The following is a 16,726-nucleotide window of genomic DNA, read 5'->3' on the forward strand; positions in this document are numbered from 1 at the left end:
GAACGTTGTATGGTTTGTAAAGGAAAGAGATGAAGCTAGTACCTTGTTCAAAGGAAAAAGAGGAAAGAAGCTTGAAAAAGAAATTGGGAGAAGATCCAAGACATTTGTTCCTGGTGGTGCACTTGGAAATTCAGAAAAGAAGACTGGTGGTCCTTCTGCATCAGATATTGAAGCAATAAAAGTGGGTCTTTGATGTTGGAATAACTAAGACAGAAATTGTTATGTGATAAAAATGTTTGGATGATGTTATGTGCGATGTTTACTATGAATTTATAATAAACTAGTTTTACATGTGCGACTAGGTGTACTTTAGTTTCAGTAATTGTTTTTGAACCGAGTAGACCACTTATTATTATTCCTTTAGATGATTTCTGGTTCTGTATAAAATCAGTAGTGATCCAAAGTTGTGGTAAATTGTATCTAAGCTGATTTTATGTTCTGTGATTTTAGACAGCGATTGCCAAAGCCACAACATTGGAGGAAGTAGAGAGACTTAACCAAATGCTTAAGTCGGGACAGCTACCAGGAAAAGAGTTGTTAAAAATGAATCAAACATCAGGTAGGATACCTAGCTTACTGAAAGAACATCAGAGAAAATTGCTTTAAACATTAACAAATAAATAGTGTTAGTTGTAGTGAATAGTAAGTGGGTAAGAGAAGCACTTGTTCCTGTTGGAGGATATATTCTTCAATCTAGTAGAAAAAGGAACAAGTAACAAAGTTATGTGATAGAAGTTTGGTCTCTCTGAAAAAATTAGCTTTATTGTGCTGTGTAGTACTAATATATTAGGATGTTTTCTCAGCGAGGAAGCACATTAAGCTAATACAATAATAGGTAGACAAACAACGATTTATAAGTAAAAGGAATTATTTTACTGAACATGTACTTGTTTTGACAGAACATTGGTGTCTGTACTAAACCATACAAGGTTTATGTCAGTACAAAATAAAAAGGATTAAATTTCATGGAATTGATGTCAAGTGTATGAATAACCTTTACCAAAGACAGCTGAGCATAAATGTAAAAACTGTATTCAAACTTTCATATAAAATAACATCTTACTATCTAGCCCAAATGATATGTATAGTATTCCATGTGAATGTGGAAAGATGTACATAAGACAATGTGCAAAGAACTTGGTCATATTTGTAGAGGTTAATTCCAGATGTCCACTTTAATATATCATTAACATGAAATCAACATAGCAAATGACTTATGACTAAACTGTCAGCATCAGCCATATTACTAGAGTTGATCTCTACCCACATCCTGACACCACCAGTGCCAGTCTGTGTTTGTTGTTCTATTGATATATAAATCTTGTATAATTTAGTTTCAATCACACCCGAAGAAGACAGACCAATGTTCTGTCAAAATGTTCCATTCTTCTTTACATTTGTAAACTTTTATTTTTCTACCTGTTATTAGAATGTGTCATTATGTATTCAAAAGTGAACCTCAGTATTTGTTCAAAAAATGTGCAGTTTTATTTGTTGAACTTTTTTTTAAGATAACTTATTGTGTGTATATCGACATACAATCAAGCAACAATTCTTTAAAGAGAAAATCATTTCATTCAAAAGGCTTTCTTTGTTTTGATCAAGGTGGAAGAAAAAATGAAACTGATGACGAAGATGAAACCATGGATACGGAGAGTGGCGCTGTAAATGGAAACTAAGGTTGTGACATAGTGTAGGACTCCCACAAAACAAAGTACCAAAATTAACACCCTATTGTTAGAATCAAGTACAAACGTTTTTGGATATTTATTGTTTTCTCTGTTCTCTTTTCAGTACAGGTTCTTCAGTGAAGAGTAATTTTAAATTCACAGTAATGAAATCCAACTCTTAATCTGTTTTCAGTTTTCCAGAACTGTGCATCTGTCGATCACCTACAGCTTGACCAGAGTTTGTACACACATCAAATAGGTGAAATCATCAAAGAGCACTCCTCATTGTTTTCAAATCATTATTTTAGCCTTTCTTGTGTTTTCAATCTCAAACATGCAGTTTAACCCCATGAATAGTGCTGTTACACAATTTGCCTGACAACTCAAATCTGTAAATACTGTTTGTTTGTTTTTTGTTTTTTGCCATTCATCCAAATTTAAATCTGGAAAAGTTGCTGCTATGCTAATCACTACATTTTTAACCATGAATTAGTACTTTTTGTGCCATTCACCTTTCATTTTGAACCTTAATGTAGTACCCTTATCATTCACCTTGCATTATGAACCTTAATGTAGCGCTGTTATATCGTTCACGTCACATTTTAAACCTTAATGTACCATCGTTATATCCTTCATGTCACATTTTAAACCTGAACATAGTGCTGTTGTACGGTTCACCCAATTTTTTTTTCACATTTGGGATAAGTGCTGCTATGCTAATCACTTCACATTTTTAACCAAGAATTAGTACTTTTTTTAATTTTAATTTTGAAAATTTTGCTTTTATGTGATACATCTCATACTTTAAACCTAAGTATAGTACTGTTATACCATTCACCTCACATTTTAAACCTTAAGGTGGTACTGTTATATCATTCACGTCACATTTGAAACCTTAATATAGTGCCATTATATCATTCACCTCACATTTGAAACCTTAAATGTGGTACCGTTATATCATTCACATCACATTTTAAACCTGAATAGTGCTGTTGTACCATTCACCTCACATTTTAAACCTAAATATTGCTGTTATGACATTCACCTGAGATTTTAAGCTTGGTAAGTGGTTCAGGCTTATAAAAGGTATTGATCCAGTTAATAATTTGGTTAATTATTAGAATGTATTTGTTACAATATCAGTTTTATTAATATGTTTGGGTGTAACAATAGAGTAAGTATTAAGCACAAGTTAATTGGTTTTCTCCTCATTTTATCTATATTCAATTTTAATGTATTGTACATTGTCCCCAAGTGTATTGGGAACTGTAATGTTACTATTTATTATCTTTTTAACTCCTATTTGACATTTGAAGTACAGTTCTAATTGTACATAGTTTTTACTTTGTGTTTTTGTTTTTCTAGGGTAATGGAAGTCCCACTGTTCTCACTAAACTATTTTTGATAGATGTTTTGCACATAAGAACAGAAACCTACACACTGTTTCAAAGATCTTAGTGTCAATAAACCAAGAAGCGGTTTTTGGTTTTTTTTAATAATTCAATAAATGTGTAACTGTGAAACAAACTGTTTGGGTTCTCTTTAATGAAGTGTGTGATTTATAACCTTGTTAAACGTTTTTGTATTGATACTTGTAATTTTTATCAAAACACAAAAGTCTCGCATATGAAATTTTTGCATCATGTGATTAGCAATTTATATACTTTTTCCCTGTGTTAATTTATAAAAATGTTTAGAAGGTAGACCTAGTGAGTAAGAAAAATATTTTGCTAATAATGTCTTACAATGAATATTTTTAGGAATAAAATGTATGTACTTGGTTTTTAAATGTGATACAAGTTAAGCTTTCAGTTATTGCCTGTAAAAATAAGTAGATGGTTTTTTATCTCCTCTTCCTCTTTCTAAGTGAAAAAGTTAATAGGTTGAAATTTTGAGATCAGAGATTTACTAGATACCAAACCATTTGGTATCTTATGAGATTCATCAGGTAATTCAATATCAATGTACATCCATACTTATCAGCCCTGTTTAAGTAAGTTAACTGTGTACGTGACATCCGTCAGTTCATCTACATTATTCAGTGTAATTACATTTACCAGTTTGGGAATAGAGTGGTACGAAATGTTTTTGGAAAAAAAATATCCTTTTGAATTGTATAAAGTCTCCAGAGCAAGGTCCTTCCTCCAGAGCAAGGTCCTTAAGGTGCAGTTAAAAACTGAAAACTTTACTGCAACAAACTTGAAAAAGATTGTTCAACATTTCACTGCATTTGGAAAATTTTTTACCAGCTTATAAATGTTCATTTTAACATTATTAAATAAGTTTATAGTTTCTTTAAAAACTGCATTTATAACTTGCGATGACAAGAAACTCACTTGAAGTAAAAATGTAATCTAAAGAGGGCTGGTATGGGTGATAAAACTAAAATAAAATATAGAATAACATTTTGACCTTCTTAACTCCATGAAGATGACCTAGAAAGGTCAAAACGATGTTCTGTACTTTATTTTAATTAAAGCTTTAATACCCCCACCAGCTGTCTTTTAAAATACACTTACAGCATTTGCGATTCATTTAAGTATAAAACACCAGTTCTAATTAGTATAGCAAGTGGTGTTATGGAACCAGAAGTCAAAAGCTGGACAAACTGAGAGGGATATACCATGTCTTCATACTTTAATATTACTTAATCTAGTTCATGTGATAAAAGTTTGTTTGATATTGTGTCTAGACCATTACTATACCTATTCTATTGCAGCAAGTCTGAGCACTGGTACAAGACAGTAGGCCTCATGGGCACTGGATGTTTTAGACGTGTGGTTGACATATTACATATTTACTTCCACTTATAACGTGTTAAAATTTGTAGTAGTCTTGAAACAGAGAACGTAATATCATCGGGGTAACTAGAAGTGATCCAATTGGCTTTAACGTTTATGGATGTGGTCTTGGAATGAATTTACATGGGTAGGAGTTGTTAATTCTGTTATTTAAGGGAATACAAAATGTAAAATATATCTTTTTTTTCTTATGAGCTAATCTGTTGTAAAAAAAAATTAAATCTCTCCATAATATTTGAGGTCACAAACGGGTCATCATGGTCCTTTTATATCCCAACAAATAACTTAAGAAACGTTATCATGTAAACGTGTTGTGTTTTGTGTTATACATTTTGAGGCTAAAAATCAATTTATCTCTACCTCTTGTATCAGTTTGAAGTCACTTTCCGAAAATCGTTAACTACAATTTTGATAATGGCGATAGAACATACTTAACTTTGCATAACTTTTTTCTACTACTTTTTAATCAGTTTTGAGTAATAAAACTTGACTAGTTTGTTCAATAATTAAACAGAATGAATAATTGAGCTAAAGATTCTGCATTAAAAACAGTTTTCTAGGATTCTGACAGCTGACCAGAGGAACTAGTTATTCAAAATATATTTACAGCCTTATTTCAAAATGACCTATGGACAATGCAAATGGTGTCATTTTTGTTGCACTGTAAACTGTCTGAAAAGTTTTTATAACATTAGTTGATTGGTAATTGGACCTACTAACAGTAATTGTAGCAGCTTGAGAAGGATTTTCAATACCCTCCCCATAGAAAGGGACTGTTTGTTATGAAATAGTTTTTCAACCTATTAACAGCAGGAGAAGAGGCGAGTTTAAGTTGCAACTAAAAACATCTGTTCCATCCACCTGTGTCTCTACATCATTCCCGTCACCGAACATGCTCACCGTTTCAGCTGTAAGGATGTCACAATTCCATTATTCTTTTATAAAAGAGTATCCCAAGAGTTTGTGTTAACTTGTTACCTTCCCTCTAGTCTACTTCAAAGTTATGGACGGCTAAGGCTAATAACCCTGTAGTAGATTTGAGAAGTTCAACACTAAAACATTTAAACTAATGGATCCCAATGCAGTTAAGCCCCCACCCCACTCCATGTTTGTAATCCTCTATGAAACGATTCGGTTTCACTGTATGTAAATCACTTGTTACTAAATAGTACAAAATTAATGGTAATATTGTTAATTGTTAAATTCGTTACTCCGACGTAGGGCGACATGTAATATGAGACGTTTTCCCAAATATACTGAAATGGCTGAAATTTAAATTTGTTGGTACTTTTTCACCTGGCTATTAAAATGAGAAGACTGGCATGATTTGTGAACGAGTTTTATAAACTAACTTATAATATTTTATTATGAACAAACCTGCTAACGTGATACATAACACTGAGTATAACACAAGACCAACATCGCCATGCTTTAATTCTTTCAAAAAAAAATAGATCACAAAATATAGGATCAAAGCACATAAAGCCATAGCGTAAATTTAAAATATAATGGGTAAGTAAAGGTAACAATATGAAGTATATCAGATGTATAAGGTAAAAAAGTAAATTAGGTAACATCTTTTACATGGTTTTGCCATTATTAACTATGGATTATAGTTGTTTAAATTCTATGTCGCTGGACATTATTGGCATTTCGACCGAAAATGTTAACAGTAAGAGTACATTGTAATCTTCATAAATAGAAACGTAAGAAAAGTATATTTAAGTAGCTATGTTGATTACAAACTTTACTTTTAGTTTCCCTTTAAGTGAATAACTTACTCTTATCGGGGATTACCTTCCAAATTTTTTTAAATTAAACTACATAAGTTAAAATCCTGGAAAGGAGTAAATTGGTTTTGGACTACCTAATTTTATTATTTTTTGTTGTTGTTTAAAAAAGAAAAGTTAATGTGACTTTAGCTTGGTATAAAATGGATTTTGTTATATAACCATAGGGATTTGAGGTATTTGATAAACCACCGCGTTCTTGATGTTATACACATTTTCTTGTGTGTCATGATAGATCTTTAAGAAGTAGCTTAAAAAAATCGTTAACTTTATATAACAAAAACCATGTTTGTACTATTTTTTTTTTGTTTCTATACAAAATCCTGCCATCTACTGTTGGATAAGCAAGTTAAAGCCAAAAAACATCTAACCGCTTCTAGATTCCTTTACTAGGTAGCTTTTTACAGCGTTAGTAATATATAGAACAACATTGAAACAGGTTATATTCTCGTTAAACTCTATGTTAAACTAAGATTTGTCTTTGTCATAAAATATATCTAGTTATAATAAAGTTGAGATTATTAAATATACAGATCTAAATTGTTCTAAATCAGAACAGGTTTAACTTTTTATATTTAAAAATGTGGATATTTTCAAATATAGTCTATGATAAAAACAAATCGTTAACGTGTACAATCCACGTTAACAAAGTTTACTTTTTTTAAAAAAAAATCACGTAAGCGCAGGTGAGCAAGCCCGTTACCTTTCTTGGGTTACTGTGTCATTCTGGAGGTTGGGTGATGACACTGACTGTCGTGTCACACAGTAAACCAACTCGATCCTTGAAGTTTGTTATTACTTGTAAAACACGTCTGGCGCGGTTAGGCCTAAGGTATTTATTACGTCACCAGAAGAGTTATTCTGCTGAAATCGGTTACGGGTAGATGTCACTGTCGTAGCTTGATAGATTCACAACAGCAGTTAAATTTTAACGTGAGTTTGAGGATAAATTTAAACGTATGTTAAATCTTAGCATTTATATTTGTAACACTTGCTCATTTTTGTCGACAAAGCAGCAGTTTCAAAGATCTCCATTTTGCTCTTTATCTTCTCGGGCATGAATTTTTCTAAAATACTAGAAATAATATACACAAAATACTGTGTTAATTTCTCGAAACAAGTTGATAGCAAATTAAATTAATTCACATTAGAAAGTTTTAAAATATTCTAATATAGTAAAATACACTTGGAAGCTTTATTCTGGTGTTCAGTGTTTGTTAAATTTGGTCTCGTGTCTGTGAAAATGTATCAACTAGTGCGTTACTCTAAATAAAAATGAAAATATTTTCAAGCTACACCTCTCCCTCTTATATCAACATGTTGAAATATATTGTAGAATGGAATTAAATGAGAATTTGCGATATACAAATGAGTTAAGACACGCAGCACTAGGCATTGTTTGTTTGTTTTCTGTTTGTCAGTGTCGAAATATAATTTACATAAATTTTTATAATAATTATTATAAATGTTTTACGTTTTATTATCTGATACTCTTTAGACATCTGTAAAACTTGCTACTGAAAACTATAATAAAACGTAATTTGTTTTGAATGTTTTAAAGGTTTACCAGTAAAAATTCCACAAGTGATCTAACATAATAAGTTACAATCTTACAATGCTTATATCCGTGGATTGATTCCATCTGATAGACAAAGGGGTTTGGTGTAGTTTTGAGATAAACAAAACACACTAACAAAAATAGGTTTTAATAGGTGACGGAGCCACAAACGACATGATTCCACACAACAAGTGACCTTTAAACTTAAAATGAGTTTATGGTGTGCATATCTCTCATAGTTCTGTATCAAGCAATAACGTGACAGTACTTAAAATTAAATGTTGCTTCGATAAACAACAATTAAATGAGTAGTTAAACTGCAAACAACACGGTCAACAATTTAAAATAGCTATGAAAATTAATAATTATGTTGCCAGCTAGTGGAAATAAGTACTTTGTGGTCCTTTTTATGAGCACAGGATGAACCTAGACATTTTCAAGTTAGAAATACATGTTTTAGTACAAATTTCAATGGCTGACAATATATATCTGTTAGAAGGGTAGACTTGTTTGTTCTATTGTAATGCTAGAAATATAAGAAATAAATAGATGACACAAGGCATTGGTATTAGATATAAGCATGAATGAAATATGGTTAAATTTAGACGATTTTAACAACAGAAATATCTTTGGAATACGAGTTTGATGTTATTTAACATGGACAGTTTTAAATAGAGGGTAAGGAGTAGCTTTACAGGTGAAATGAGTTGCATGTTGTTGAAGATACTTTGGTTTCTATTAACGGATATAAAGGTAAAGAGTTTTTAGTGGGAATTTCTTACAGACCTCCAGATGAGACTGATGCAATTAGTGAAAACATTACGATTTCAGCTGTAAATGAAGCCAAAGTTATGGGTGATTTAAATTTCAGACAAAGCTTAAAAATGCTAGAGTGAAACCATGATAGATTTGTTTTGAATTTCGCCAAAGCTACAAGAGGGCTATCTGCGCTACCCGTCCCTAATTTAGCAGTGTTAAAACTAGAGGGAAGGCAGCTAGTCATCACTACCCACCGTCAACTCTTGGACTACTCTTTTATCAACGAGTAGTGGGATTGATCGTCACATAACGCCTGAAAGGGTAACATTGTTTGGTGTGACGGGGATTCGATCCCACGACTCTCGGACTACGAGTCGAACGCTTGAACCACCTGGCCATGCTGGGCCAAACTATGAGAAAGGTTTTGAAAACTGTTCAGAGTGGCTTTCTTCACCAACTGGTCAAGGAACGTACTAGGAATAATGCTATTTTAGATATATTGTTAACTTCTAATATAGAAATGGTTCAGAGGATGGAAACTGTAGAATATTTGGGTGGAAATGATCGTTGCTGTTGGCCCGGCATGGTCAGGTAGTTAAGGCACTCGGCTTGTAATTTTAGAGTCTCGGGTTCGAATCCCCGTCACACCAAATATGTTCGCCCTTTTAGCCGTGGGGGCGTTATAATATCATGGCTAATCCCACAATTCGTTGGTTAAAGAGTAGCCCAAGAATTGACGGTGGGTGGTGATGACTAGCTACCTACCCTCTAGTCTTACACTGCTTTATTAGGAACTGCTAGCGCAGATAGCCCTCGTGTAGCTTTACGCAAAATTCAAAAACAAACAGTAATTGCTGTATCAGTTTCGATATTTAACTGCGTATAGAGATCAGGAATAATATTTTGATTTCAAAGAATGTGAATATTGAAGGTATGTAAAGATTTATCTGTTCTGAATTGGGCTGCTGAGTCACTTCAAAACGCTGATCAAATGTGAAAATTTTGTAAAAGGTAAATCTTTAAACATTGAAGATAAATATATTCCTTCTGCAAAGCAAAGTGTGGCTGCAAGTAAAAAATCAGGTCGGGTCACAAGGGGTATAAGAGATAAAATTAAAATAAATTACTTGTATGATGGGGGACTTAGAAGATCGAAAAAGTTGGTGAAACATGAAATTAAGACATCAAAATGGATATATGAGGAAAGGTAGGCTGAAAATGTAAAAATTAACAGTAAGGTTTTCTTTAAATACATTAAGGATATAAAAATGGTTGGGTAAAACATTTGAGGGACAATTAAGGAAGGCTCGTATCTGATGATTATAAAATAACTTTGTAATTAAATTTTGTTTTTTTCTTCAGATTTTTAGTAATGAAGGTTTAAGCAATATTCCTCATACTGAACAGTTGATTGATGGAAGCAATAAATCTTGAGCTTGTGAAGAAAATATTGGAAAGTTTTAAAAGGATAAAGTTCGTAAGTAAGATAACATTTACCCAAGGGTTTAGAAGGATGTTAAGGATTGGATAAGTGAGTCGCTACGTTTTATTAAATAAAAGTCCATGCATATTGGGCAGGTACCAGAGGATTGGACGTTAACTAATGTAGCTTCTTTTTACAAAAGAGATGATAAAAATTGTCCCAGTAATTGTAGGCCGACTAATCTTGCATCAGTTGTGTGAAAATTTTTGGAAAGTCTAATAAAAGGTGATTTGTAAAGCCACTTATCGATGTTTAGAATTTTATTGGATGGTTAATATGGTTTAAGAGAAAATCTTACTTTACAAATATCGTGACATTATTTGAAAATGTTAGTTTTTTATGTAAAAGGATATTAAGGTGTACATCGGATGTATCTGGATATTCAGAAACATTTAAAAGATGTTACGTAAAGAGTCTGTAAAAATTATCTACAAATGGTAGGATAAGTTAGCTAATTAGATAGAAGAGTGACTGGATGGAAGAAAGCAGATGGTTGTTATCATTGGAATTTATTCGACATGAATTAATGTTACAAATGGGATATTTCAGGGCTTATTCTTAGGACCTTTTGTTGCTTTAGTTTAGACCGATGTCGAAGATGAAGGAATGGTCAATAAATTACTTAAATTTGTTGACATCAAGGTCTTGGGTGTTGCTAGCTGTGAAGAAGATGCTTTTGTTTTACAAGATCATTTAGTGAGTTGGGCAAATAAATGACAGATGGGTTTTAATTATAATAAATGCAAGATAATGCACGTGTGTTACCATAATTTCAATTACAAACATACTTTGGACGGAAATAACCTTAAAAGTATTGTAGGAAAAGTATTTTGATGTAATGGTTTGTAAGTCTCTTAATTTTCCCATCCAAGCAATGCACTGTTGTTAATGATAAGGCAAATAGGATTTTAGGTTGTATCTACAGAAATGTTGAATATACGACTAAAGAGTTTATAATTTTATTTTATAGGTCACCGTTTAGACCACATTTGAAATATTCTTTTCAATCTTGGGCTCCTTAGCTTAGGAAAGACATTCAATTTTTGGAAAGAATTCGGAGGAGGGTAACTAAAATGGTACTTGGGAAGGAGGGGTTGTCATACGAAGAGAGGTTAAGATCTCTGAAACTGTTTTATCTTAAAGAAAGAAGAGTTAGAGAGGATCAGAGTGATATGTTTAAGATTAAGAAGAAATGATGTATCGACTGATAGTGTTCATCATTTTTTCTCTTAATTAATTGTGAGAACTGTAGGACTAAGAGGCACAAATATAAATTTTGGTAGGGTAGGAATCATCTTCATCTAAAACAGTTTTATTTCTTTTTCAGGGTGGTTAGTAAGTGGAACGGGATGCCTTCGAATGTTGTGTAGGCAATATATTTGAGTTTTAGGAAAGCCTATTACTATATGAATAAGGGCTGGCTTTAAGGTTTATTACTTAATCGTCTTAATTTATAGGAGGTACAGCCTTGCTGGATCAATAAATCTGTTGTTGTCTCTATACGTTGTTATATGTGTTATGTTGTAAATCCAATTAATGCATAAACATTACAAGAAACAATATATAACAAAACAATCAATGTATGTTATCGCAGCAATAAATAGCTTGCAATTTACTTCTCTATGGCTTAGGATACATTTTAAACTAATTACTGCAGTAATTACCACCATTATTAATTAGATATTATTATTCTAAATCCTTAGCCTGTCTATTTAAACAGATTTGAGGAATTTTAAAGTGATAATACTAATGACCAGGTAGCATCTTCTGTTACGTTTGTTCAAAATGTATGTACAATTCCTCTGGATTCGTCATGACCTGTTGGGTAGGGCACTCGATTCGCAATCTGCGAGATACAGATTCGAACCCTGTCACAGAATATATATTCGTCCTTCCAGTTGTGGGGGCATTATAATGATATTATCAATTCTGCTATTCGTTAATAAAACAGAATAGCCCAAGCTTTAACGATGGATGATATTAAGAATCTGTCTTCCCTCTAATCCATAACTTCAAAATCAGGGACAATTATCGCAAATAGCCTTTGAGCATCTTTGCGCAAAATTCCACAAACGGAATCTTTAGCTATGGCATCACCATATTGAAAAATTCCATTTCTGTGGCTTTTAATTTCTGGGTTTTTTCGTACTGTTATAATTTTAGCTGCTCTTTTATGTTAATATTTCTACTTCTGCTTTAAAACATTATGCAACACTTGTCTTATTGACACGAAAGATTTATTTTTCTCTTAAGGCAAAATGTGAAAAGCAGATTTCTAATTAAATTATTTCATTTGTAATTGTTTCTTGGCCTGGCATGGTCACTTGGGTTAAGGCGTTCGACTCGTAATTTGAGGGTCGCGGGATCGAATCCTCGTCGTACCAAACATGCTCGCCCTTTCAGCCGTGGGGGCGTTATAATGTGATGGTCAATCCCACTATTCATCGGTAAAAGAGTAGCCCAAGAGTTGACGGTGGGTGGTGATAACTAGCTGCCTTCCCTCTAGTCATATACTCCTAAATTAGGGACAGCTAGCGCAAATAGTCCTCGTGTAGCTTTGCGCGAAATTCAAAAACAAACAAATAAATATCAGACACAAAAGACATCTGTTGAATGAAATATCTCTTATGGACAACAGTTTTCAGAAATTTGACTTTTTAGTGTTGTGTGAATCTCAGTAGTCTAGGCCTAGTAGTAAAGAGAAACATAGGAAAGCCTATATAATGCTGTATTAATTGCTTCAAATTAAAAAAAAAAAAAAAAACGAAATCGTAAACTTGTTGGCAACACTGCCGCACTACTCTGGATACGTATCTCGTATTTCAATCTGCATAGAATTCTATGTAGTACGTAAAGTAATTGGAACGGTTGGAGAACACAGCCATCTACAATTCAGAACTGCTGACCAGAGAAGGGATAACTATCAGAAACACCCGCTGGCTGCGTGGGTATTTTTAACAATATGTAGGATTGATTATAACATCTGCAAGGAGGGTGAGCGTTCAGAACTTTGGACTTTTCGATCCTTAACCCAGAACGTTAACAACTGGACCACTGGTACATAATATTGAAATTTTCTTGTATTAGTGAACATTGGTATTTGTTTGAATTAAAGTAACTGTGATTTGCTAAACTATTTTATATATAAAATAGTTGTTTGCTATAATAAATTGGAATCCAAAATTAAAATGTCTAAGCAATACTATAAAAACACAGCTGACGTCTATGTTAAAAATTGTTTCACACACCTAAAGTTTTCAAAATAAAGTCAGTTTCCAAGATTTTTATCCGCAGTATAGCGGCTCGTAGACGTAAAGCCCTTTCCATTGGTGTATTTAGCCACGCCGAAGATCTCCTAGGTTACTTTTTTCTGATCCTGTCTAAAATAATTTTAATTTAAGGGAAAGTTGGAAGAGATCCTAATGAGTAATAAAACTGAATCGGATGCACGAGCGCCGCACGTTTAATATTGCTAGCGCACAACGAAACCTAATAAAAAAGAAGAAAAAACGGTCTTGTGTATTAATTTACTCTAATCCTGCCTAAAAGAATTTCAATTGTCACTGTTATATAGTACTCCCTTTCATTTTCTAAACAAGCGTTTTAGTATATACAGCATATTAGCTCCGAGTCATCATGCATTTGTTAACTTTTTAAAAGATAATTCAGAGTCTGTTTAAAAAAAATAAAATTTTGTTTCTAAAGGCAAAATAAGTCTCACCTAATTATAGCAACCTTGTCCTTTGCACCACTCATTGCATTCCCCAATTCACATATTACTCGGTTAAGACATTGCTCGTTTTCCATCGCTGATCGATAGATGGCGTAGTACTTATCCAGTTTACTGCGGTATCCACTAAAAACATCCATTTTTTCTTGTGTTTCACGTTTTCGACGGCTACTGCTAGTAAGAGATGAGGACACTGACGGAAGTAGAAGTCCAAGACCAGCTAGAGCTAACATAGGCATAATCAAAGAGCCCAAACCAAATGCTGATTGAGATTCTCCACTGGCAGCGGGTTGTAAGTCACCAAACCCACCATAGTTACCTTGTCCATAACCGCCAAGTCCTCCTTGAACTCCATACTGGCCATATACATTGCCTGCTCCGCTTCCTCCATAACCACCTACTTGACCAAAATTAGCTCCATAACTTCCTGGCACAAACTGACTTAGACCTGGACCTACTGCAGCGCCTAGACCACCGAAACCTTCTGTTCCGGCACCACCATAGCCTGCAGCAGTTAACTGGCTAATTCCACCAGCTGTTCCAAGTCCATATCCTCCAGCAGCCGTCTGTCCTGGGCCGGCGTTAATTCCGTAACTTCCAGTTGCTGCTGCTAGCTGGCCGAGACCGCCATAGCCTCCGGAATTGATCTGGCTGATACCGGTGGCAGCTCCTAAACCTCCGAAATTATTGCCCCCAAATCCCGTGGCCTGTCCTCCATATGCTGCTGCAGCAGTGTCTTGATTAGTAGCTGCTCCCTGATACACTTGAGAAGAATCAAAGTTTTGTCCAAAGTTGGATCCATACGAAGCACTGAGAGGGTTGTAATTGGAAGGCGAAGTTTCATAATCCCCAGCAGACTGCCTCTTCTTCTCCTGCACAGGATAGTAGTAATAGTACAGATTACCCTGTGACGCTGTCTGTGGTAAGTTGCTACTGGAGCTAGCCTGTCTTCTACTCGTGCTAGAACTAAGACTGTCCTCTCGTTTCCCAGTTGAACTGCCTGTATTCGAAATGGCGGAAACAAAGGTGCACAAGCCTAAAGTTAAGAACGTTACTCGTAGCATGTTTCCTGCAATACAAACGCTGTATATTAAGTTAGGCTATTTAAAATTCACTAGAAAATATCTTTCACATACACAAATAAAATTTATAACTACAATGAGATAGTTATTTAATGTTTATTCCTGAATAATTTTGCTGTCAAATAAACATTACCCCAAATCCTATCTGATTAAACAGGAGCTAATGTTCATAAAGAAAACAAACCTTATTTGTATTTAATACGTATATATAATATTTAATACATTATATATGCATCACTATTATAAAAGGTCTAATCGTTTTTCTTTGGTTTGCTAAACCTAGCTGTGTTGAAAGAATCTCGCATTGCAATTTATAACAGAGGGTACGGCTTGTCAAAGAATACATTAGGTCTAAATGTTAAAAACTGTATTTTCAATTTTTACCTATGGTAAAAAGAAATCTATAATATAATGTTTTAAATTTATTAAAACGAAACATGTGTTCCTCGATGTTAATACATGTCATAAACCTTTTTTGTAATCACAGGACATGGAAAAGTAAGATAAATAGGCTATGTTTACAAGCCTTTTTTTTTTTTTTCTCAAGCAACGCTAATAAGTAATCTACCGTCAAAATAATTGATGGTATCTACGAATCGTTAATTAATTAATATTTTAGGTTAATGAGTTTTGGAAACTAAATTTGAGAATTTGTAAAATATTCTGAAAAAAAAAGTTTCCACATTTCATGCTACAAACTAGCAAACAATGACGTCCTTGCACGATAATCTAATAACAAAACCCAGCGAGCTTCAAAACAAAACTGTAATTTAATTTCAGAATAAACACTCGTTTTATGAAAGTGGTAAAATAGAACCGTAGCAAATTTCAGATGAAAGTAATTTGTTATTACTTAATATATTAATTCAAATTATATTAGAAAAAAATAAGAACTCGTATTTCAATACAGTGTTTAATACGAAAAGCGTTATGAAGTTTTAATCAGGTTCGTAATTTATTAATACTTTTCGAGCTGAATTCTGAACGAGAGAAAATTAAAATTCTAGATAAACAAGTTGTAAGCGTTTGGCAAAACTTGTTATATGAAACAATATACGACTGTTGTTTAGAAAATTACAAAATATACGGCATTTTGAAATAAAGCTTGGATGTACGTAAAAATCAAAATGTAAATAAAACATTAAGCACAAATGAAATACTATAGTTGTCATGAGTGAATATTTTAAGTACTGGAATACATTAACTTCTTACTCTTTCTATCAAACTCTTTAAAGACAAATTTGTATTTTTACATTAATTCTTAAATACAAGTAATAAAATTTTCACACTTTACGTTATTCGCATGTAAAAAACAATGAAGTGTTAATTTATCATATATGAACTTTGTCAAAGTTTCCAAATTTTTAATATTTGACTGGAAGTAGTTATAATAACAACTGTTTCTTCAATCTCACCTTAATAATTTAAATGTGCCGTATGTCTCAGGACTTCTTGAACTCTTGGAAAGGACTTCTTACTTGAAAGCAAGCCGAAATAACACTGGACATTAAAGAGTCACGAGCACAGACATGATAGCCGCTTCAAAAAGTTGCTGTATTTTATTAAACACGCATATCATTGGCCATGAACTTTAAGAGGCGGTCCTGAAAAATCGCGTCATACCAGCTTTCAGAACTTGGTTCATAGCTCCCGGCGGCCCCTTGTCCCCGTAACTTTGACAATGCTACCTAATTCAGTTGCCTCTAGGGGCTGATTGCTCACGTCGTAGGTAGCCTTGACCGACAGCGGGTTATACATGATACATCTTCCGCGTTCCATCCTGGTCAATCAACTCGTTCGGTCGATCTTGGCGGAATCGGAAGGCCTCCAAATGGTAGAATCCGTGATTTTCA

The 16,726-nt window shown here is 33.5% G+C and overlaps 2 protein-coding genes across 5 annotated transcripts in view; one reads left to right on the top strand and one right to left on the bottom strand.

Annotated features, from left to right (window-relative positions):
* LOC143257078 (U2 small nuclear ribonucleoprotein A'-like) overlaps positions 1-3,464 on the top strand; it is a 32,128-nt gene extending 28,664 nt beyond the window's left edge. The window contains exons 6-9 of one of the 4 annotated variants that reach the window (XR_013031675.1): positions 23-181; positions 451-559; positions 1,606-1,747; positions 3,036-3,464. Coding sequence is in view for 3 of the 4 variants with exons in the window: in XM_076515261.1 (XP_076371376.1) it covers positions 23-181; positions 451-559; positions 1,606-1,679 (342 nt within the window). In the remaining variant the exon portion in view is untranslated. Of the gene's footprint in view, positions 1-22; positions 182-450; positions 560-1,605; positions 2,614-3,035 lie in introns of those variants that run through there. The other 3 variants (XM_076515261.1, XM_076515262.1, XM_076515263.1) reach the window with 3 other exon arrangements.
* Positions 3,465-6,842: 3,378 nt separating this feature from the next.
* Positions 6,843-16,508, bottom strand: LOC143257077 (uncharacterized). Its single transcript, XM_076515260.1, has 3 exons — positions 16,289-16,508; positions 13,783-14,860; positions 6,843-7,336 (listed from the first exon to the last, which is right to left on the bottom strand). Exons 2-3 carry the CDS (start codon positions 14,853-14,855, stop codon positions 7,231-7,233), a joined length of 1,179 nt encoding a protein of 392 aa, XP_076371375.1. The 5' UTR covers positions 14,856-14,860; positions 16,289-16,508; the 3' UTR covers positions 6,843-7,230.
* Positions 16,509-16,726: the final 218 nt, after the last annotated feature.

The sequence above is a fragment of the Tachypleus tridentatus genome, chromosome 7 (assembly GCF_004210375.1).
Source record: "Tachypleus tridentatus isolate NWPU-2018 chromosome 7, ASM421037v1, whole genome shotgun sequence".
Taxonomy (NCBI): Eukaryota; Metazoa; Arthropoda; class Merostomata; order Xiphosura; family Limulidae; genus Tachypleus; species Tachypleus tridentatus.

Coding starts and splice junctions, on each gene's coding strand:
- LOC143257077 (XM_076515260.1), bottom strand. CDS start 14,855: ATGCTACGAGTAACGTTCTTAACTTTAGGCTTGTGCACCTTTGTTTCC. Junction 7,337..13,782: donor GACAAGGTTGCTATAATTAG/GTGAGACTTATT, acceptor TATTATTTCTAG/TATTTTAGAAAAATTCATGC.